The sequence below is a fragment of the Nuphar pumila genome, chromosome 8 (assembly GCF_984573655.1).
Source record: "Nuphar pumila chromosome 8, dmNupPumi1.hap1.1, whole genome shotgun sequence".
NCBI lineage: Eukaryota > Viridiplantae > Streptophyta > Magnoliopsida > Nymphaeales > Nymphaeaceae > Nuphar > Nuphar pumila.
Genome location: NC_143256.1, coordinates 109,171,592 through 109,195,556, shown reverse-complemented (window position 1 = coordinate 109,195,556; position 23,965 = coordinate 109,171,592). Strand labels below are relative to the sequence as shown.

Below are 23,965 nucleotides of genomic sequence, written 5' to 3'. Positions count from 1 at the left end.
GATTCCTTCAGAGGAGTCCAGTGTGACAATAAACAGATTTAATACTCTTTCACTAATATATATATATATATATATATCATGTGTTTGAGATACAAAATCCTTAATATCTAAGTATATTTAAAAAAAAATGTTTAGCATGCTTCAACAATGATTAACATACAAAACTTCTAAAAAATTTAGATTGAACAAACCCTAACATTGAATAAATCGGTTTAACATGCATTCACTAAAAAAGTTGCAAAAACAACTATTATAATAGGTAACCCCCCAAAAAAATTGGATTGAACAAATCCTAATCCTAAATAAACCCAATTTAACATGCATTCACTAAATAGAATACAAAAATAAGGTTAAAAATGCAAAAACCTACTAAAAAGATTTGTTTGAACAACAATAAAGAGATACGTGTAGAGGGTTGCTGGAGACAGACTCGTCAAAGAGAGAGGACCGTTGGATAAAGACTCGCTAGAGGGAATGTCACCAGAGACAAGTTCATGGAAAGGTGTTGCTCGCTCGCCGAAAGAACTGTCATAGAGGAGCTCCAAGGTTAGGGTGAGAGAGGCGACAGAGAGTGAGAGTTATGAGGTTGAGGGGTGAGGCAACAAGAGAGGGGCAAATGACAAAGTGTTGGGAGTAACTACACCTATTTTTTTTCTCCATCTTTATTCTTTTCATGAAAGAAAGGTAGAATGGTGAATAACTGTTCTTGAGACCTAGGGTTGCGTACATCCGTTACATCCTTTGTTTGATGGTAGCAGTATCCCACCCGGCGGGGACATCCCACCTGCCATGAAACAAGCCCTTAACATTCTTAGGACAAGGACCTCAACTACTGGATCTAAGATGCACAATGAACCCAGACAGCTCAGGCTCGACTCAGACTCTAAATGAGCCGAGCTTGTACACAATGTTAAGGCTCGAATAAGTTATTGAGCCGAGCTTGATCAGCTGATCGAGCTCGATAAGGCTTGGTAGGCTCGATATGGTTCAACTCATTCTTATATAATTTAAAAAAATCATGCCCCTAGCACTGCCTTGGGCCCATCGCCTGGCCTTCGGCCACATTGCACCGCCTTGGGCCTCCCTGCACCACCTCGGGCCGCACCCTCTCTCCCCACCCGCACCTCCTTGACTGCCCCCAACCCGGACTCAAAGCTTCTCTCTCCTTCCCTCTCTCTTGCTGATTCTAGGGACGATGGAGGAGTGCGGCAGGCAGCTGAGCAGGTCAAAAGACGATGGTTTGGAGTTCCAGGATGCGCGACAAAAGATCGATCCCGATTTGGGATGGGCACGAGCCGAGCCTTGAGATGCACTCTCCCTGCAGTGCCTGAACCCCTGAACGAGCAGAGCTCGGTCCGCACCGAGCCGAGCCTGAGCACCATTTTACGTGGAATAGCCGAGCTTAACATGCCGAGCTCGGCTCCGTCTACATAATTCCGAAAACACCCCCATGGTGAGGACTATAAAAGGACCAGAGAAATGTTCTTCCCGTTCTCGTCCAGATCTGTGTGCGGCTCCAAATTCTTCAACATCCCTTTCCCCTTTCTTCTTCTTCTCTACAGAGAATTCCCTTCTTCCTTCTGGCCCTAACTCTCTCTCTCTCTCTCTCTCTCTCTCTGGTTGAAGAGGGAAGGAAAGACCTAATTTTGGCTTTGAATTTGATGATATTCGGCGTCTGATCGATGGAAAGGATCGTAGGGGAGAAATTCAAGCTAGGTCGGAAGATCGGGAGCGGATCCTTTGGAGAGATATACCTTGGTGACGTTCGTTTCTCTAGTTTTGGATAGATGGTTTCGTGCTTCTCTGACCTTCTTCTTCTTTCTTTTCCCCCCCTCTTTAATTTGTTTCAGCGGTGCATACTGAAACAAACGAGGTCGTCGCGGTGAAGCTTGTGAGTTTTTTGAGCTTGGTTCTTGTTTTAAGGTTTGTTTTGGGTGTGAATTTGATGGGGTTTTTGGTTGATTTCATCGTGGTGGTGCTCTGTGGTTGGGAATTGAGGGTAAATATGAGAACTTGTTGGTTTTATGTTGATCATGATACTATGTATGAAATAAAGTTGGTGTTTGGCTTGATATTTTTTGCTCAGTTTTGATGAATTTGGAACATTCATGGATTTCCTCTTGTTGAATTGTTGAAAGATTTCAAAAGATTGAATTTTTCTTTGAGTAGAGGGTTCGTGCCGTGAAAATTTCCTTCTCTGTTATCAACTTGATTTCTTTTTTGAAAATTTTTACATCCCAAAAAGAAATTGTATAATAGCATCTGGTTTTTACAGTCGTATACTCGTAACCATGTTCTCATGCATCCCATGTTGGTCATCCCTCTGTGAGGGATGGCTCTTTCATGTGGTCGTATCTGATTTGCTAATTATGACTGAAATTTATTTGCATATTGTCATAATTTTGTGTGTTAGAATTGTGCAAATCGGTGACCTTTGAGACAGTGGGTAGACATCTTTTCACCCTGGTTTTAGCAGATCCAGTGTGGAATATTTCCTGGATATAATAATAATTACTTGGGTTTTCTCTAAAATTGCAAAACTGGAGCCGATTAGTTCTTTGTGTACATTGGTTTTCTGCAAAATATTGCATGATGATCTCCTATCTAAACGTTATCTGATATGTTCCACGTGAAAAGGTCAGATCAAAGTTTATCGATGTTGTAGTAGATAAAGTTGTGTAGCTATCTAATGATTGTGTTTCTAAGATTATGCTCTGCCTGTATCTCCTGGGTTTCAGGAAAATAGCAAGACAAAGCATCCGCAATTGTTTTATGAAGCCAAGCTCTATAAGCTTCTCCAGGGCGGAAGTATGTATGCAGAAGCATGTCTTAGGCCCTTCTCTTTTCCTCTGTCATGAATTTCAGAAGCCCATTTTGTTGTATCCTTGTTGCAGGTGGTATCGCTAACACCAGATGGTGTGGGGTTGATGGGGAGGACAATGCGCTTGTCCTTGATTTGCTGGGACCGAGTTTAGAGGATCTGTTCGTCTACTGTGGAAGAAAATTTTCTTTGAAGACTGTCTTAATGTTGGCAGATCAAATGGTAAATATAGCATGCTGATTAAAGGATTTCAATACTGCTAAATTTTTTGTTTGGGAACTATTTACATCCAACAATTTCCCCTTTTTCCTGGCAGCCTGGTTCTTTTCCCCATTTTTTATTCTTTTTAGGAGCCATTTTTGGTTTTTATTGAGTGTGTGACAGGAATAATTTGTATTCATCTGCTACCTGCTTGTTAGCACACTTCTTCTTTAACCTGTCCTTCTCCTACCAATAATGCTAAATTGACACTTATTACTGCATTCCTTAGGTCGTCTGCTTGTATGACTTGAGATGAACTGTGTGAGTGGTCTAGAAGGTTACTGGAGTTGGCAAACTACTAAGCCATGAGTTTTATTACTTCTTTATCCCTGGCTGACGATCCCCACTAAGATGTCCTTTTTATTGCTTTTCAGATAACTAGAATAGAGTACATGCACTCAAAGGGATTCTTGCATAGAGATATCAAGCCTGATAATTTCCTTATGGGTCTTGGTAAGAAGGCAAACCAGGTAATAATACTTCAGTTGTTTCTGTGTTTATGGGCAACATGAGAACCTGGGAACTTGTTTTATTTTTCTTGTCATTTTTGATATTTTGTGTTATATTCTAGGTCTATATCATTGATTTTGGTCTTGCAAAACGATATCGAGATTCCACAACCAATCGCCACATTCCTTATAGGTAAGCGAGCTCTCTGCAGATTATACAGTCATCAGTCGCACAAATGTGAAAGTCTGTTTTTTTTCTTTAAATTTAAACATTTGAGAAAAAATCAAGTACTGTGGGATTTACTTTATGCAATGTATGAAATAATGCAGAGCAAAACATGAAAGCCCATTTTATTTCATGTTTCCTTAATATTTAAGCATTCAAGGGAAAATCAACTATTATGTGGGTTTTTTTTGAATTCTATATGAGAAAAACTGCAGAGAAATTGTCCTCATAAAATTGATCCAATGAAGGAGATAATGATTATACACCATCAACAGCAACTACGCCTTCATCCCAAAACAATTGGGGTCGGCGATATGAACCAAAAAAGAAAATCATTCTGGGTCTTCCACATGAATCCTTCTCCTCCAATCATTTCTATCCAATGCCATGTCTTCGGTGAGGTTCAAAGCATTCATATCCTTTCTTATCACCTCCATCCATGTCTTCCTAGGCCTACCCCGACCTCTTTTAACTAATATATTTTCTCATTTCTCCATCCTTCTAACTGGAGCATCATTAGGCCTTCGCCGAATATGTCCAAACCACCGTAAACGATTCTCTCTCATCTTATTTTCAATGGGTGCAACGCCTACCTTCTTACGTATCTTCTCGTTCTGAATCTTATCTTTTATTGTATTTCCACACATCCATCTCAGCATACGCATCTCAGCTACACTCATTTTTTGAATATGACATCTCTTGGCAGCCCAACATTCCGTACCATATAGTAAAGCGGGCCTAATAGTCGTCCTATAAAACTTTCCCTTCAACCGCAATGACATTCTACGATCGCACAACACTCCAGTTGCACTTTTCCATTTCATCTACCCAACCTTTATCCTATGATTTACATCTCCATCAATTTCTCCATACTTTTGAATGATAGATCCCAAATATTTGAAACAATCATCCACCGATATTTCTTGCTCACCAAGCTTCACTACACTCCCATCACTACTTCGTTGCTTACTAAACTGACATTCCATGTATTTTGTTTTACTCTTACTCAACTTGAAACCTCTTGCTTCCAATGTCTCTCCATAATTCTAACTTAGCATTAACCCCAACTCTAGACTCATCAATCAAAACAATATCATCAGCAAACAACATACACCATGACACATTTTCTTGAATTGATCTCGTAAGCTCATCCATCACTATAGCAAATAGGAAAGGGCTTAAAGCAGATCCTTGATGTAACCCAACCGTTATAGGAAAATTGGTTGTCACCCCTCCACAAGTGCGGACATTGGTTACTACTCTTTCATACACCAAGAAAGAAAATGTGCCATAAGAATGTGTTCACAGAAAGTCTCTTCCTTCCCGACTTTTCTTTGATAAAACGTCAACATTTAAGATCATAGTGTGTGACAGTTATTTTAGTAAAAGAATCCCAAGCACCATACAATTTTATGTATTTTCTTATTAGAATTGACTATTATTGTAATGCTAGTTTACAAAGATCTTTTGATTTTTCCCGTCCCTCCATCCAACTTCAGATGCCACTTAGAGTCTTGCAAATGCTGAATTGTGGAAGATCTCCACAGTTGTGGAACCATTTCACTCAATTGTGGTCAATGTTTTAGTTTTGATGCATTATGTGACCATATCACATAGGATGGAACTGTAGTCAATTTCTTAGTTTTCATGCATTATGTGCTCATATCATATAGGATTGACTTGTTACTCTTACTGACTTTTCCCTCTAGCTGCCATCGCTTTTATTCTCGATTCTATGTATCATTCTTTAATAAATCTGCATCACATTCATCTGTCACTCGTTTGGACTCAAGGATTGGCGGTTGTCATATGTTATTTTCTTTTGGTAAAACAATGTTTCGTATGTTCTATTTAGTTCTAAGTTGTTTCTTGGTAAGTTCATGGAAGAAACTTCTTCTGTGACTTCCTAATTCTATAGGTTTACCCTCTTTAGTTTTTCTTTGGTGGATATTATGTCATTTTGAACTTCTAACTTATGAAATCACTAAATTCTTCAAATTACTTCAGTGCTTAAATTCATGCTGTTACTTTTCTTCATCTCTTGCAGGGAGAACAAAAACCTAACTGGCACTGCACGATATGCAAGTTGCAACACTCATCTGGGCATTGGTGAGCATTGGATTCTTTGCTGCTGCTTGTTTACCTCTATTTCATCATCGAAATATCATACCAAATTTTATGTGTCCCTGTCTCTAATTCTAGAGCAAAGTCGACGGGATGATTTGGAGTCTCTTGGATATGTTCTCCTCTACTTTTTGAGAGGAAGGTAAACCTTTTCTTTTGAGTTAATGTTTTTCTTATCCATACCTATTTTTAGTACTTTATGGAGCTTCTGTTAGTGGATTGCACAATGTGTTGCTTATTTTATTATGGTCTATGTCACATGGGTGCGGGTGTGGGTACATAGGATACAACACAAAAATTTCAAAATTTGCGGGTACGTGGACACAGTTATATATATACATAAGAATTAAGGGGATAATATTTTGGAAAGATTGGGGGTGGAGGAGATTTTTTTAAAAGGAAGGGGCCAATTTGATATATTGTTTTATAAAAAGAAAAGCAAAAAGCGGGCGGGTGGGTGGGGGGGGGGGTTGTCTGTGATGAAATATAAAAGTGCACAAGTAGATGCCACTATGGGGCCAATTACAATTTTTTTTAAAAGGAAGGGGCCAATTTGATATATTGTTTTATAAAAAGAAAAGCGGGTGGGGGGTTTGTCTGTGATGAAATATAAAAGTGCACAAGTAGATGCCACTATGGGCTTACACAATTACAAATATGTGCACAGGTACAACAAGCCTCTTATGGGCCAATACAAAAGAATAACACAAGCCACTTAGGGGCAAGAACACACATAGTCTACTGATAAAATGCTTAAGAAAAGCATGAATAAGTGTGGGTTCACCCACACACATATATACAAGAGAGTAAGTAAAGAAGAGAGCTCAACTAGCCTAGAACTCAATTACAAAAGTGCCCTTAAGGGGCACTACCTATTACATAAATAAGAAAATGAAAACAAAAAACTAAGGAAATAAATAAGAAAATTACATAAATACCCCTGATATATACATATATATTAATATATATACACATTAAATGTGTATATATATATCAACATATATATTTACAAAAGAATATTAAAATTTACAATCCCCCTCAACCAACTGATATTTTAATGTTATTTAGAGCAATGTGAGTCTTATTTAAATATTCCTAACGAACATAGTGGAAATCCATCTCAATGTGCTTAGTTATTTCATGAAACATATGATTGCCAGATATATAAATGGTGCTCTTGTCACAACATAATTTTGAATGTGATTGCAAATACACCCCCATATCTTCAAGCAATCATCTCAACCACACAATTTCTGATGTTGTAGTAGTCATAGCACGTACTCAACTTTAGTTGATGATAGAGATACTTTCTGCAATTTATTTCACTTCCATGACACCATCAAATCACTTAAAAATGCACATAAACCATTAGTTGAGTGTTTATCATTGGGATTTCCTTCCTATTTAGAATCAGAATATGCAATTTACTCAAGTGGGGGAGGATAAAGATAATAAGTTTTTTAAAAACAAAATTTGTAAATATCTAATAATTCTCATCACAACACTCATGGGCACAGTAGTAGGAGAGTGTTGAAACTTGCTTGCAGTATGCACTGCATGGGATATGACAGGTCGGATAATTGTCAATTAGGTGAGCGCTGAAATCATCTAATGGAATGAAGTGGGATCCTCCTGGGGTTATCCACCATCCATCTTAATCTTGACATTAATTATTTGTGGAGTATCCACTCTTTTCATCAGTAATTCCAGATCTGTCAATAATCTTAATAGCAAACTTGGATTGAGTTCGTAAATAACCATAAGGGGAATAGGTTACCTCAATTCCCAAAAAGAATATGAGAAACACTAGGTCAACCATTTCAAAATTTTGTTTAAGAATACTTTTGATGTAACTAACTCCCTATTTGTCTCTTCCAGTAATGATCATGAACGTAGAGAAGTAAAACAACAATGCCTGCATTAAATTTTTTAACAAACATGGTTATCTCAGTGTAACAAGATTTTTAACCAAGTTTAATCATAACAGAACGAAATGTATCATACTAGGCTTTAGGAGCTTGTTTCAAACCATATAATATTTTTTTTTAAATGAAGAACTGTTCCAGACGAAACCTCATATCCCGGTGGTCCAAGGTTGCTAGACTAGGAAGCGGAAGCGAAAAACGATACGGGAAGCGAAAGCGAGAAGCGAGGCATTTTGAAATTTATAAGAAGCGGGAAGCGAGGACTCAATTTGAAAACAAAATGGGAATCAAACAAGAAACAATATTAGAATCAAATGGGAAGTGGAATGGGAATCAAATGGGAAGTAAATAAAAATAAAAATAAAAATGACTTAAGTTTCATGAATTTTTAGTGTATAAATTAAACTTTTGTTAAAATCTAAAAATGATGGTACCTATCTAGAAGAAAGCACATGGGAAGTGAGTAGAAGCATGAGGTGAAAACATAGAAAACATGAAAAGAAGCGTGAGAGGACATATAAGAAGCATGTAGGAAACATGAATGAAGCATATGAAAAGCATAAGAGAAACGCGGGAAAATCGAGATTCCCATCAAGTTTTGAAATCAAGGATTATCGCGCTTTTGAAGCAAGTTTTTGGGAATCACGCTTCCCATCTATATAAGAAACTTTCGGTAATTTAGGGTGGGTCCATGTGGACTTCTTTCAATTCACCATTTAAAATGCATTTTTGACATCCATTTGATAAATGAGCTAACCCTTAATAGCAGCTACCACAATGATGGTTCTAATAGAAGTCATCTTAGATACAGGTACAAAGGTTTCATCATAATCTATACCATACTCTTGGTATTAACCTTTAGCCACCAATCTAACCTTGTATCTTTTTAAGGTTCCATCACTCTTGGGCTTGACTTTGTAAACCCATCTACAACCTATGGTGTTTTTCCCATTAAGTAGGTCTTCTATTTCCCAGGTTTTGGATTTGTCGAGAGCCCTGAGAGCCCCTGAATCATCATTCATGACACCTATCTATTTAGGATAAATTTTGGCTTGGTTGTATGAAGTAGGTTCAAAATAGGAAAGTATCTTAGCTAAACATGCTCTATATTGGGTAGAGAATGATTCATATGATATGAATCTATCAAGTGGTCTAGAGACTATCAGATCTTCTAAGATTACTTAGTTCTTGTGTTTCTAGATTAGAATACCTTTCTAGTGCGCTAGGCTGTTTATTATTCCCTCGCCTACTATGTTGGATAATCATAGGTTCACTTCTGTCTATGTCATTACTTTCACCACTTTGGACATTGAGTTGAGGTTCTTCTTCAATAATATCATTACTCAAGCAATTCCAACAAAAATGATAATCATTAGCTTTTTCTATAAATGAGACATTCATTGAAATGTAAAGTTTATCATTTTTGAAATCATAACATCTACTAAATCCTTTTTGGGTTTCACTGTATCCAAGAAAAACACAAGGGTTTGCCCTAGGCGATAGCTTATCATTTTTGTTTATATGAACAAAACATTTACATCCAAAAGTCTTTAATCTCGAATACTCAAGGGGAATTTTGTAAAGTTTTTCGAAAGGAGAGATATTTTGAAGTTTAGTAGAAGGAACCTTATTTATGAGATATAAGGTTGTAAGAGAAGCCTCAACCCAAAATTCTTTTGGAACATGTTTTGAAATAAGAAAACTTCTAGTAGTTTATATTATGTGTACGTTTTTTCTTGGCCATGTTGAGGTGAATTGACACAAGATCTTTGGTACAAAATACCATGTCTCTAAATATTTTCTGAAATCATTTGACATAAATTCTCCCACTGAGTTCGAGCGAAAAACAAATTTATTTGTTTTAAATAAGTTTTAACAAGGCTGTAAAAAGTTTTGAAACTTTCAAAAACTTCGTATTTTTTGCTTAATAAAATAGATTCAAGTTATCGAGAATAATCATCAACAAAAATCACATAATAGCCACATTTTGAGACAATGAGACCCGGACCCCAAACATTCGAGTGTACTAATTCAAGCGGTCTAGTAGAGAAAAAAGTCCTCTCTTTAAAAGGAATAGTTTTCATCTTTCAAAGAATGCAATCGGTACAATAAAAACTTTCATTACAATTTTTTTCCAAATGAGGTACATTAGATAATTTAGATGTGTTAGGGTGTCTTAACCTTTGATGCCACAAAAGTATATCCTTATTTTGTACATTGCAACAAAAAATGTCTTTTGGAATGATCAACTGATCCATGTAGTAGATATCTCCTTCTCGGACTGGAGATCTTGCACTAAACATCGGTTCGATAAGAAGGAGATACTACAACCATGGTCAACTATTTGTGAAACGAAAAGTAGATTTAAATTAAGTTTTGGAACAAATCTAACTGTGGGAATAGAAAAGTTTGATTTTTTTTTGACAATTTCTATTCCTTTTATGTCAAGAGAGGAACCATCGGCGGTAAAAACATTAGTTTTACTTGAATTAGTTCAACAATCGAAAAATAATGAATCATTAGGAGTCATATGAAGGGAGGCATCATAATCCAAGAGCCAGAAATCTTACCTGAAGGTGAGGATGAAGAAACCATGGAACCCTTGATGAAAAATAATGAGTTTTTGAAAAGCGGTTCTAGAGCTTTCATCAATTGGGACAACATCATGGTTCCAATAGATATGAAATCTCAATTGGTTCCATTCTTGTCCTCTTTGGAAGCATCTACTAGCGCTACCCTCTTCTCATCCATTCCTTTGAATTTTGATCAATAGGGCTTGATGTGCCTCAGTCTTCACAATTATGACAAACAATCTTTTTCTTCCTATCATCGTTACATGGCATCTCGTAATAGGGCTTGGTGAAGTGAGGAGGCTTGTATGTATTTGTGTTGGTCTAGAGACGACCAACACATTTTCTTTGATTTCCTTGGATTTATGTCACCTGGGTACGAATGCGGGTGCGGGTACGACACGAAAATTCCAAAAAATATGGGTACGGGGACACGGCTAAATATATACTGAAAAATATATATTATATATCTAAAATATACTGAAAATATATATTATATATCTAAAATATATATTAAATATAATACATAATATAAATATGATATAGGACACGGTTAATATAGGATACGACAAATGCCGTGTCCAGGTACCAGTACCTGTGTCGGCTAAAACTTCGTGTAGAGGTGAACTTTTTTTTGTGATGGATGATAGCGACCTGCACTTGTTCTTACTCGGGCCTAAGACCATTCGTGAATTGGAAAAATTGTTTTTTAAGGATTTGGTTTTTCCTTTGAAGAGCATCGTTAGGTGTTTCCCATATTGGCTTCATTTTGGCCATTTGATCCTAAAGTCTTTTGAGAGTATCATAATACTCTCTAAGAGGCTTATCTCTTGTATGCAGCCACACAATTATCATTTGTGTGCAGCATCCTTTTGAGTGCATGTTTGTTTAACGAAGACCTATTCTTCATTGGCTCTTTCAAATTCAAGTATGTTGTTTCATGGTTCTTCGTTCATACTTCCCATGAAGAGATAAAGAACCTTGGCATGTCCAATCCCATTTTTTATAGGCCATCTTGTAGTCCAAGATAGCCTTTTCTCTCACTTCCTTTGAGTGTTTCTTCCTTCGACGAACCATCTTCTCTCATAGCGGATTTTGTGAGAATAGGTTGAGGTTTCGGTGTGGAACCATCAACATATTTTCACAAGTCTTTTCCAGCCAAAATCCTCTTTACCGTGGTAGCCCACATGTTGAAGTTGCTCTCATTGAATTTGATGGGAAGAACCATGACAACTTTGTCGGCCATGGAGAAGAGAAGAATAAGAAGATAAGGATGTTGATGGTGAGCTTTTCAAACCAATGAATCCTCGATCTCTCGAACCACCAACACACGATCCCACAAACTCAAGAGCTTTAAGGCTTTGATACCATGTAATGAAATACAAGAGTGCACAAGTAGATGCCACTATGGGCTTACACAATTACAAATATGTGCACAGGTACAAGCCTCTTATGGGTCACTACAAAAGAATAACACAAGCCACTTAGGGGCAAGAACACACATAAAAAATAAATAAGTCTGTTGGTAAAATGCTTAAGAAAAGCATAAATAAGTGTGGGTTCACCCCAGAGTTACCAGTCGAGGAAGCGGGAGCGGGAAGCGAGACACTTTAAAAAATTTAGGAAGCGGGGAAGCGTGGGATCACTTAGAAGAAATTTTCAAACCGTCTCGGAAGCGACCTAGGAAGCGAACCGGAAGTGAGGGGGAAGCGAAAAAAATGAAAAAATGGGAAAGCGTGGGGGAAACACACTTCCCATAAATGGGAAGCACGTTTCCCAAAAAAGGGGGACGCTTCCCCTCACACTTTGGAAGCGCGACGTTTCGCGCTTCCGAAGCACGACATTTCGCGCTTCCGAAGCGCGCTTCCCCTTTTACCTAGGCGCTTCCGGTAACTCTGGTTCACCCACACACATATATACAAGAGAGTAAGTAAAGAAGAGAGCTCAACTAGCTGTTGGACTAGTCCAACGGTTAGTTGAGCTAGCCATTTTACTAGCCCAACGATTAGTTGGGGCTAGTTCCAACGTCTAGAACTCAATTACAAAAGTGCCCCTAAGGGGCACTACCTATTACATAAATAAGAAAATATAAAAACAGAAAAATAACCAAGGAAAAAGAATAAGAAAATTACATAAATACCCCTGATATATGTATATGTAGATCAATATATGTACACATTAAATGTGTATATATATATCGACAAATATATTTACAAAAGAATACTATAATTTAACATTGCCCCTTCTCTCTCTCTCTCTCTCTTCGTCCTCCGTTTCTTCTTCCTCTCTCTCTCGTCCCCTGCCAATTTCTTCCTCCTCTGTGGCTCCCTTCTTCTTCTCTCTCTCTTTGAGGGGGGTACGGTTTTCCCCAGGTCAAAGGACAAAAAAAAAGTTTTTGGGTTGTGTTGGGTTGGGTCATGATTGGACCCAATCCGACCCAGCATGTACCCGTATCGTGTCCAGTACTTGTACTCATGTTGGGCCGTGTCGACACAGGTACGGCTACTGGTTTGCCGTGTCTATGTAATGTAGATTATGGTGCATATGCACTTCAAGTTCTATAAACTATGAGAAATTAAAAAGTTGGCTTTTAGAAGTTTTGCTGTATTCAAAGGGGTGAGACTTTGATTCAATGTGTTCACTGTTATTGCCATTGGAAAGTCTGAGTCTGCTTTCCATGCGTGCTATGTTTTGTTAAAAATGGATTTAGCCTCGAGTTATCTTGTTGCATATTGTCAAATCTTTGTGTGCGGATTTGCAAATATATACTTAAAGTTATGGCTTATTAGATCCAAAGGGATGCATGTTGCAGCAGTATAAGTAGTTTGCTTTTGACTCAAATACCCAATTATTTCTTTATTTATTTTCAAGGAGAAAAAACTGCCATGTTGATAATGTAGCATTTAAAGGTCTACTCATGCATTTATCCCTCGGACACAATAGCTCTTTCTTTTGAATTGGCACATCCCTATATGCATTTCATTTTTTAATAATTAGATGGGCATAGGTTGTATATGCATGCAATATCACTCAATTAAATTAGGGTGGACAATGATGCATTTGTTTTTTAATCTGATAGCATGTACCATGTAGAAAGAAAGTCGGAAATTTTGATTATGGGAGTGAAGTGAAGGCTTTAGGATATACAGAGGTTTTTCATGCCATGACTAATCTAGGAATTCCTCATCTGAGTACTATGTTACTATATCTTGCTAGTTTGATAGCATACCATTTTATTAGATCAGATCGGGTAATTAATTGGAATTTTGGGTCCCTTCATGTCATGTATTGGATCCAAAACCCAATTATAAGGGTATTGGACCATAGGAGTACTTGTTGGGCGTCCTTTCTTGCTTTGGGTCTCTTGTATGGGGCGGATCTTGTATAGCCTCTCACATCTTTGTATTTGGATCCAAGGATCCATGGAGGGTGTATTGGGTTACACGGAGATTAGTGAGGGCTATTTTAGTCTTTAGGGCTGCATGGGGTCTCTGTATATGCCCATGTTAGGGTTTGCATGTTATCAACTTATCATTATCTTACTTTTTTAATGGGAATTATTCTCTTTTGGTCTCTCTAATTCTAAAGTTGATTTGGCTCTTGCCTTCAAGGCTTGAGATAGGCTCATTAGGGTTCCCTAGTGAGAATTCCCCTTCCGTCTTCATCATTCTCCCTTCTTCTCCATAGCCAATCCACCCATTCCTCGTAGCCGACCTCCATCTTCTCCCTCATTTTCCTTCATTTCCTTCATCCTCACCATGATCGGCTACCATAGTTCTTCCAGCAAAGTAGGATTTTTTGTTTTTTTATTGTTTATGATAAAGTTTGTCAGCTTGTACAGAGGATAATTTCTTCTCAGAGGCCATGCAGCAGTCTATCTGTCAAGTTACATAATCATGTGTATCTGGCCTGCATGTATAGGTTGCTGATATAGCATTGTTTCATGTAGCCTTCCTTGGCAGGGCTTGAAGGCTGCTACCAAGAAGCAAAAATATGACAAGATATGCGAGAAGAAGGTGTCAACCCCTATTGAAGTATGTTGCTTGCACCTGCTAACTTCTTTTTCCTGTATGCTGCTTATGTATTATTCTTAGCCTTCATTGCTAAGTTGTATTATACTATTGTGACAGGTTCTATGCAAGTCCTACCCAGTGGAGTTAGCATCGTACTTGCACTATTGTCATTCACTGACATTTGATCAGCGACCCGATTATGGGTTCTTGAAGCGCTTGTTCCGGGAATTGTTTACTCGTGAAGGTTGAATTTTGCTAAATTATTGTTCATGACTGCTTTATTTGACATATGCTGCGCAAGAGTCTTGTCTGGAAACTCATTTATGGAAAGTAGATATAGTGCCTGAGAAGGTTCAAAGGTCAATCAATTGCTTTTTGTTAAGTAGTGTACTTCAATAATATTTCTGTTAGCACTGCCTGCCTTTAGAAGCAAAGACCATTGTTGTTGACCAGCTTATTCTTGACATGCTCTTTTTGATATATGGATTATCTGTGCATTATATTTGTATGGAATTCATTTGCTTCTATTAAGATACTCAAGCCACAACTACTTGTTTTCTCTATGCAGTTTTCTTGTATATGAGTTGTAGAAAATTGTAAATCGATGATGACTGCCATCATGTTGTTGCAGGCTTGATTGCGTGGTCAGCTAGTGTTCAGCATTGTTTATGTTCAAAGGATGTTTTATATATATAAATTTTCCAGTATGATATTTTTTATTTCAAAGATGAAATTATAAACCCTAGAGATAGTGTTGCAACACCTGCAACTCTTCCCAAATTCTATCTTTGGAAAATCTAAATTATGCAGTGTTATGTCTGTTAGTTTTCCGTTTGGCAGCTTCTATCTCCCCTTGTGGTTAGACTGCCAAGTTAACACTGTCCAATTCAAAGCACACATCTAGTGCTGATTTATTTTTCTTTTTATTTTGTCTTGATCAAACCACTTTAAAGGTTATGTGGTACTTGATCTCGAAGAAAAAAGGTTATGCTGTACTATTATACTAAAACCTCATTTGAGATGCAGATGGAGACTTAATTTTCTCTGCCAAATATTTTATGTTTAACATGTTTTTTTTTGTTATTTCTTTAGAAGGATTCTATTTCTGATAAATATAAGATCATAGCTTTTGAGACTTTCCATTTTTAACAGTTTATTTGCTTCTTTTTTTTACTGTCTTTTTATTTTAAGATCACTATTTGGTGAATATTAAAAAAAAAATTCAAATCCTTTTTAACATTTAATTCAAGATTTGATTATCATGGCATTAAATTTTGTGTTCTGAAATTTCCATGTTAGTCCAGTTGCGATGCTTTGGTTAAAATCCTTGTGAGATGTAATCACTGGAATTTCTTTGAATTGATAATATGTACTTTTGCACAAAATTCTTTGGAATGAATTCCCATGAATATGTCATTTGCTTCTCTCTCATTAGTTTTTTTGTTCAATGGTCAACAGGTTATGAGTTTGATTATATATTTGATTGGACCATCTTAAAATATCAACAAGCACAACGGACGAAATCTCACCAGCGAGCTTCTGTTAGTTTTCGTACTTATGCCTGTTTCTTTACTTTTGTGCAAAAATTCAAGTGTGTGATATCTATAAATGTGATAATCTTTTATTAATTATTGCAAATTGATGATGAAGTATATGGTTTTACTTGCAGCCAGTTTCTGGAGGGACTAGCAATCGTGCCATGCCACTGGATCCTGGCAAACATCGAGGTTGGTGTTAAATTCACATTGTACTCAATAAATTCCAACTGAAAGCTTTACTGACTTCACTCTCTGTACTCAAGATCATCTCATTTATTAGATAAACTGGATTTGTTAGTTTAATTTACCTTTCATTCTATTTAACTTTATGTAGTAACATCTGTCATTGTTACTTTTCAGGAGGAAATGATGTTTCTTATTCTGTTGAAGTTTCTAAAGGCATTGGACCTGTAGATGGTAATGTTGTTCGCCCTGATTTTCGGGTGCAGTTTAGGTCAGCAGCTGACAAGACATTCACTGATGTTCGTGGTCATGAGAAAACTGTGAGTTGAAAACTATATTGAATTTTAGGATGCTTTCTACTCTAAATCAAGCAAATTATGTCATTCTGTATGCTAAACTTGATATTCTTTTCATGATGGTCAATTAATGCATAGTTATTTAGCATTTACTTGTTTTATGGTCTAATGCAACCTGTTGTCATGCTGAATACGGGTATCAGTTTTGTCATGAATATCATATTTGTGTCTGTTGTAGAAGTTGATTAGTTGTTTGTATATTTTGCTGATTGCTTATTCTTTTCCACCACAATAAAGGCATACTGTGCTTGCTGATGTGTAGAGCCTGGACCTATGGACTGTCACATCATGTTGACATCATTCTTTCAGTTTGTTGTTTTGTTGAAGCTACCCATTGCTTGCAATTATTTTGTTGTTTGGAGAATTGATCAGGCTAATATCAAAGCATCCTGATGGCATGTCTTTAAACTGTCTTAAATCTTGGCAAATTGTAATTCATTGTTGAGTTTTTTTTCGTGTCGTGCTAGTCCTATGTGGATTCATATTTTCATGGGTTAGGATTTCTTGTCTTTTACGTTTCTTTTTCTTTTTTCTTTCTTTTCAAAATTCATATGTTCAAAATTCAGTCCTTGCCCACTGAAGAGAAGGAAATGAAAAACATGATTTTCAGTATTTCTTATGTGATTATCATTCCACAACCTCAACCTGGTTTTGAAGTGAATTTGGTATTCTCCATTCTGAATTTGGTTTGTGATTAGTGAAGTGAAGCAAACCATTTTATTCCTATGTATATGTATATGGATCATGCAAAACCTGTGCCAGCAGCTTTTTCTTGTGTTGAAATAATTTTGGCTCTGGTCCATTGTTGACAGGTTTTTTATTGTGTGCAGAGGGTTGGAGACAATATCACATGAAATAATCTTTTGTTATAATTTTTTTCATTGTTGACTGATTTTGATCGTGTTCAGAGAGTTGGAGCTCTGGTTGATAAGCGGCAAATGCCATCAACATCTTTTGTGCAACCAAGTACCTCCAAGAGAAATGTCATTACCGGAAAACCATTGGAGCCAACTGAGAGTGCCTATGGTGGAAATATCGGTCCATCAAGTGCCTGGTTATCATCATTACAGCACAATTTTGGGAAAAGAATGGTATGCTTATCCAAGTTGTCTATGCATGTTTCTCTTACTGAAGCCGTTTACAGTATCAAGTATGCTCCCATTATTTTGTGTTCTTGTGCTCATTGTGGGTTTTCAAATTTCCCAGGAATGATTATATAAAGGAGAAACTCCCATCAGAAGTCGACTGTTAATGCCATAAAAGTCCATGACTCTATCAGGGATCGAATTACATTGTGGATATCAGCATACATACTGTAATTTTTAAGGTGACTACAAACAAATCGCATGGTGCTAAAATCGACCTGTTCAAGCTCGGTTGCTGTTAATTAACGTCATTTTCTGGATATGGTCCATGTAACATGATGATACATGGCGTGTTCTTTCCTATTCTTCTGTTGATAGATCATATGGTTTTGATTGTGTTTTTTATTTTATTTCTCATAAATGTATATCTTGGCCAATTTATTTATAGTCTCAAAATTCGTGCAGACTTTATTTTTATGGGTTACTACTTTGAATTAGTCTCTTGGCTATTCATCAGGGTCACTCTAATCTTTGGTGACCAAGTTCGTCGGGGTAATGTAGTGAGTGCTTGAGGTGCTGCACATCTATTCCATGTTTACCAGGTACTACTTTTCTCTTCAAGTAATGGTTATTTTGTACATCATTAGTTTCTTTCAATGAAGGATCCACTTTCTCATATTCCAACTCTAATGAAGTATCTAGTTTCTCATTCCAATTCTCTGTTGCCAGAATCTGCTGCATTATGGAAGGGAGACAGTGATAAACTTGGTTGTATGTAAATAGTTTTAGTACATCTGACTCTGTGCTTATCAAATGGTATCACTTGCTCATTCTATTCATCCTGAGAGTGCTTGAAAGTTACTTAGCATTTCTCTGCGGAGAGATGATGACAGCTTAGTTGAAGCAGCAATAGTATTTTTATATTTGTGGGGTATTGCTCTTATACCGAGTACCTTGCTTCTATTACCAGTTAGGTAACGCTGGTTTTACCAATTAGGTAGCACTGTTTTTGTTGCATAGGTATGCATGTTTGGCACCTGTTGTACTAAGTGCATTCTTTAAATCGTCTTAGTTTGCTAACTGTATGTTGTTGCCAACAAAGAATGAACCCATTTCTGTAGCAATAAAAGAATCTTCTTAGGAAATATATAGAGCGACATTTTAAGGGACAATAGGTTACTAATGAAGGCAATTGACCCATTTCAAGCCTATATATGATTTGCATTTTTATTGGGTTAAATATCCTTTGATCACAGGTAATTCGAGGACCTATTTGAGGTCTCCAAAGTGTTCCTAAGTTCCGGTTTTGTTTTTGAACATCTAAGATCATATGCAACTTTCATTTTTGTCATCTTCTTTGCTTCATTGCCCTTTCTGAAAAGAACTTTTTCTGTGCTTTCACCATTGTCTGTGATTATACATTCTTCCCAGTTAACAGTCTGTGTGTGTATAATTTACTTGGTAAGAGAAAATAATATTTGTTGGTTATTATTGTTTTTGAAGTGACTTCTAGATGATCTGGCGGGTGCTTCCTTGTATTGATATTCCAAGAGGAAATGAGGAATTTTCTGTGCTCTGAATAATGAATTTCATAAACTGAGTTATTATTTGCACAGAGAGAGAGAGAGAGAGAGAGAGAGAGAGAGAGAGAGAGAGAGAGAGAGAGAGAGAGAGAGAGAGAGTTATGCCAAGCTTGTTGCACTCTTGGAATTGCTGCTAGACGCCGCATTACTTTTTTCTTTTTCTTCTGATAAAGTTATTAAAATTTCAAGTTTTCTTTTTAACTTATGTTGTTTGTGATGAATGTGTTGGATGTAGCACATTATCATTGTTTAATGGCCATTCTTGATGTTACTGTTGCAAAATTTTTAAGCGCTGCACAGACAGAACTTGACAGATATTTGAAATCTTTCTAGAGACAAAAAATGGTTCAGAAAAGAACTATCATCCTACCCAAGCGGGAGGATATACTATGTTGCCAGAGCAGGATGTGGCCAGCCAGGTTTTATGCTTGGCAGGACTTGGTATGAGGATGTAATATACGTGAATGATCCAAGTCAGGACTACCAGGGGCGGTCTGTGTGCCAAACTGTTGACTGCATATGAATGCAATTGCACAAATTTAGAATTATTAATAAGCTTCTAGTTTGGGCTTTTGGAGAAGGGCTGGTCTGGGCTCTGTGCTATTTATGGTTATAGAAAGGTTATGTGGCTGATTTAGGTATATGGAATCATTCATCCCTTGCTTGACCCTTGGCTTGAAATCATGGTCCCTGTGGTTGTTACTACTAACACATCGCCGTTATCTGTTCATCATGGATGAAACGCTACTGTTGATCTTGATGGCTAAAGGAGTTCATAAGTTGCAAACTTGCCTTTGCCGAAGTCAATGCTAGTATTACCGTGTAACGTTCTAGCCTTGATGTTGGTAATTGATGGTACCACCATATTTTGCTTGCTTGCTTTGGAGAAGTCTGCACAGGATCACCTGGTCATGGTTCTATGATGAGCTATTTGCTGGCTTCTTGACTTATCATTTGGGCTATGAATCCAACCATCTTGGGTTATTCCTTAAAACCATATTTTTATTTATTCGAAAGACATCCTGCCTCGTAAACAATCCATCTGAACTAAATATGTCTTCTAGAGTATGTGCTAACTATTTGTTATGTTTTAAGAAAAGTTCAGATGAGGTCGGAAATTTCTAATCTTCATAGAGTTGGAGATTTTAAGGGGTGGCACTTGGCGACTTGGGCACATACAGCCAAAACCATATTGGTATTATTCACACTGCGTCCACGTTATATCTCTTGGGTCATCCATATGGAAGTCGGTGCACTCAATGGCATCTGTAATTGGCCCTGAACAATCATAACCAGCATATTGGTGACAGCACTGTCACATGCAGCAGTTTTTTAGGATTACTCGATGGCATGCTTTTGCTGAAATATCAAAGCTAATCCGATTGGGGATAGCCCAAAGCTACTACATTTTGGAAGGGTGCCTAGTGAGTGCATATTCATTAAGGTAATGTTCATGAGGATCGTGTGACCTTTTGCAGGATTTTTGTTTAGTTATTTGTATTGGCAATCGTATTCGTTTCTCGAGGCTTTCCTTTATGCGATTTTTTCTTAACGTTGTGTGCTCACTTTGAGCCAGTTACTAATATCGTGGATATGTTGAAAATATTATGATATTATCATCTTGGCGAGGGTTCTTTCTCATAAAAAAAAAACAAGAGATTTACATATTTTCTGTGCACTCGCGAGAGTGCTGCTCAATCTGTTTAGGGTGGCTTTTGACGTGTCAAGTTGAAGGGTCATCACAAGTTTCAATCCCTGGCTGTAAGGAACGCTGTAGGGCTGGTAATCGAGCTCAACAGACCGAGATTCGGACTCGGTCTGGGCTTGTGCTAAGCTGATGAACTGAACACGACCTTGCTCATGTAAATTATTCCATGCGTCCTTTCTTCATTTGTATGGATCCTTCTCTTTATATATTACACGCAATATATGCATGAGTGAATCAAGCATCGGGCTTGACTCATTTAAGCTACTCTGGCTGGACTTGTCTGTTATATCAACGCATCATAAGAGTTTGTTAACAGCCTAAATGAGACGAGTCACGAGCTGCTCAGTTTGTTTAACAGCCTTAGTTGGGTTTTCCTTTTGGTGTGCAAGGGAGACGGGTTTTTAGTTCACTGACACTGAAAGAACGTGGTCAATTGATTGTAGCTTTCAATGAACAGAAAATTGATGGTTTCATTGGGCTATGAAAAAAATTCATGACATTCGATTGAGATGTGAATTAATGATATTTTTATAATAGTGCCATAAGTTTGATATCATGATATTTAGTCCTTTATTTGTCTGTTTTGATATCTTCTATGAAAGGTAAACAAAATTTATAAGGATCTCATTATAAAATAAATTCTCTTGCTAGTATGAAGGTTGGGTGGATGAAATGGAAAAGTGCAACTAGAGTGTTGTGCGATCGTAGAATGCCATTGCGGTTGAAGGAAAAGTTTTATAGGACAACTATTAGGCCTGCTTTATTATATGGTACGGAATGTTGGGCTGCCAAGAGACATCATATTCAAAAAATGAGTGTAGACATCATATTCAAAAAATGAGTGTAGTTGAGATGCGTATGCTGAGATGGATGTGTGGAAATACAATAAATGATAAGATTCAGAACAAGGAGATACGTAAGAAGGTAGGCGTTGTACCCATTGAAAATAAGATGAGAGAGAATCGTTTACGGTGGTTTGAACATATTCAGCGAAGGCCTAATGATGCTCCAGTTAGAAGGATGGAGAAATGGGAAAATATATTAGTTAAAAGAGGTCGGGGTAGGCCTAAGAAGACATGGATGGAGGTGATAGGAAAGGATATGAATGCTTTAAACCTCACCGAGCACATGGCATTGGATAAAAATGATTGGAGGAGAAGGATTCATGTGGAAGACCCATAATGATTTTCTTATTTGGTTCATATCGCTGACCCCAATTATTTTGGGATGAAGGCATAGTTGTTGTTGTAGTGTGACATAAGGAAATAGGGTTAGAAAAAATGTGAAGTGGTAAGATTGCATATTCAAAGCATGTTAAGTCCGAATTTGTGTTTCTTTTGTAGGCTAATCTATCAATGTACAAATGGCCTACAGTTCAAAAGTCTACTCCGATCCATGCTTACAACCAGTCTATATGACTTAAAGTTTTTTTTTCTCATATTTTTCTCAATTCTTTTACATGCTTGATTTTATAAGAATTCTCTCTTGGAGCCGATTTTCATGAGGTATGAAAACCAATGGTCTATAATTTTGATAAATATTTAAGCTGAAAATTTAAATTATTTTTCATCAGAAAAATACAATCCAAGTGCTGTTTTATGGCAAATCAATCATGTTGAATGCATTTGCAAGTCAGATCAGATTTGCGAAAAACACTCCGGAAACTCTTGTTCACTTTAGTAGGCACTTATTTAGCATTATATATATATATATATATATATATATATATATATATATATATATATATATATATATATATATATATATATATATATATATATATATATATATATATATAGTAATGCATTCCTTAGGCCTTCTTTTTCATTAGGTCTTGTTAGGTGGTTAATTTTTTTTCTCACATAAAACACCATAGATGTGATTTACATGTTTTATTTAGTGAAAACCAGCTTTGGATCACCAGAATCTAACCTGCTTACAGGTTTTTCTAGTGATCCAAAATCAATGGCTATGAAGGTACCAGTTTTTGTGCTCATAAAAGTATGTTTTTCGTAAAAAAACATGATCCAAGAGTTGATTATCACTAAACTGAGCATGCTTAACACATCTAACGGTTTAGATCTATCGTAAAACACTTAAAACCTTTGAGGCAGAACGAGAAATGAGGCCTAATATGTTCAGTTCTTATATATATATATATATATATATATATATATATATATATATATATAGTGATTGGTAGCGCTCACAAGTTAGGTGCAAAATGAGTTTTTCAACTTTATGTTATTTTATTTTAAAATTATGACCATCCAGATGTGATCTATGTACTTGATTTTATAGGGATCAGCTCTTGAAGCGTTCGATTCTAACACATGGTCGGGTTTTTATAAGGTTCAAAAAATCAATGGTCCAAAAATCTTTGTGAATTTTGAGGCTCCAAATATCATATTTTTCATCGAAAACACATGATCCAGGTGTGGATTTCTTTTTGACACGTTTATGTGGTCGGAACTACAAAAAAACATTAGAAGGGCAGAAAAACCAATTTAGCATGTATCATTTGGCACCTAAAGTGTGCCCAACTACCAATTTATATATATGTATGGGTGCTTTTATGGTTGATTTACATAGATCCAAGCTCCAATTGCAAAATCTAACCTTTGGATCATGTTTAACATGTTCTATTTACAATTCTCATGTGATAAAGTATTAAAATATGATGTTTTGTATTATTTCTAGACCACTCTTATTTTTGAATTGTGAGTCCTTATTTTTTCACTATCTTAAAAATCAAATATCATGATGTATTAGATATGATAAAACCTTCTAACATAGCAAATAAACCATGCCAAACACATCCTTACCATTAGATCTCCCTTTTGGTGGCTAGATCCGTACAAACAAGTGTACCACCATATGGTATCATGGTACCAAACCACCTTATATATATATAATGAAAACCTACAAAATGAAGACGATGCTAAATGAAACATGCTATTATATATGTGATCTATAAGCTTGTTTTTATATGAATTACTTCTTGGAGCATTTGATTATGATGCATGGATAAATTTTTTATAATGTTTCAAAAATCAATGACTTACAATTTTCATAAATTTTTGAGGCTTTAAATAACATTTCTTTTATTCAAAATGCATGAAC

General features: G+C 36.6%; 1 protein-coding gene across 5 annotated transcripts; it reads left to right on the top strand.

Annotated features, from left to right (window-relative positions):
• The first annotated feature begins 1,490 nt into the window (after nt 1-1,490).
• Nucleotides 1,491-19,194, top strand: LOC149830180 (casein kinase 1-like protein 3). 5 transcript variants are annotated; one of them, XR_016433817.1, is made up of 17 exons: nt 1,492-1,758; nt 1,851-1,891; nt 2,739-2,808; nt 2,895-3,043; nt 3,457-3,552; nt 3,654-3,724; nt 5,805-5,866; nt 5,960-6,023; nt 14,326-14,410; nt 14,507-14,633; nt 15,848-15,930; nt 16,059-16,116; nt 16,288-16,430; nt 17,375-17,557; nt 17,673-17,793; nt 18,069-18,153; nt 19,055-19,194. XR_016433817.1 is itself a non-coding variant. In XM_090016360.1 (15 exons), exons 1-15 carry the CDS (start codon nt 1,683-1,685, stop codon nt 17,676-17,678), a joined length of 1,314 nt encoding a protein of 437 aa, XP_089872486.1. In that variant the 5' UTR covers nt 1,491-1,682; the 3' UTR covers nt 17,679-17,992. The 5 variants fall into 5 exon arrangements, 2 of the variants coding, with proteins under 2 accessions (XP_089872486.1, XP_089872487.1); XR_016433816.1 differs by lacking the exon at nt 19,055-19,194 and adding an exon at nt 18,281-18,390; XR_016433814.1 differs by lacking the exon at nt 19,055-19,194 and adding an exon at nt 18,281-18,390 and having other exon boundaries at nt 18,017-18,153.
• Nucleotides 19,195-23,965: the final 4,771 nt, after the last annotated feature.

What these genes read in the sequence shown, in the direction of transcription:
- LOC149830180 (XM_090016360.1), top strand. Translation starts at nt 1,683, where the DNA reads ATGGAAAGGATCGTAGGGGAGAAATTCAAGCTAGGTCGGAAGATCGGG. An exon ending in TAATGTTGGCAGATCAAATG is followed by an intron (nt 3,044 to 3,456) that starts GTAAATATAGCA and finishes ATTGCTTTTCAG; the next exon opens with ATAACTAGAATAGAGTACAT. An exon ending in GGAATTGTTTACTCGTGAAG is followed by an intron (nt 14,634 to 15,847) that starts GTTGAATTTTGC and finishes AATGGTCAACAG; the next exon opens with GTTATGAGTTTGATTATATA.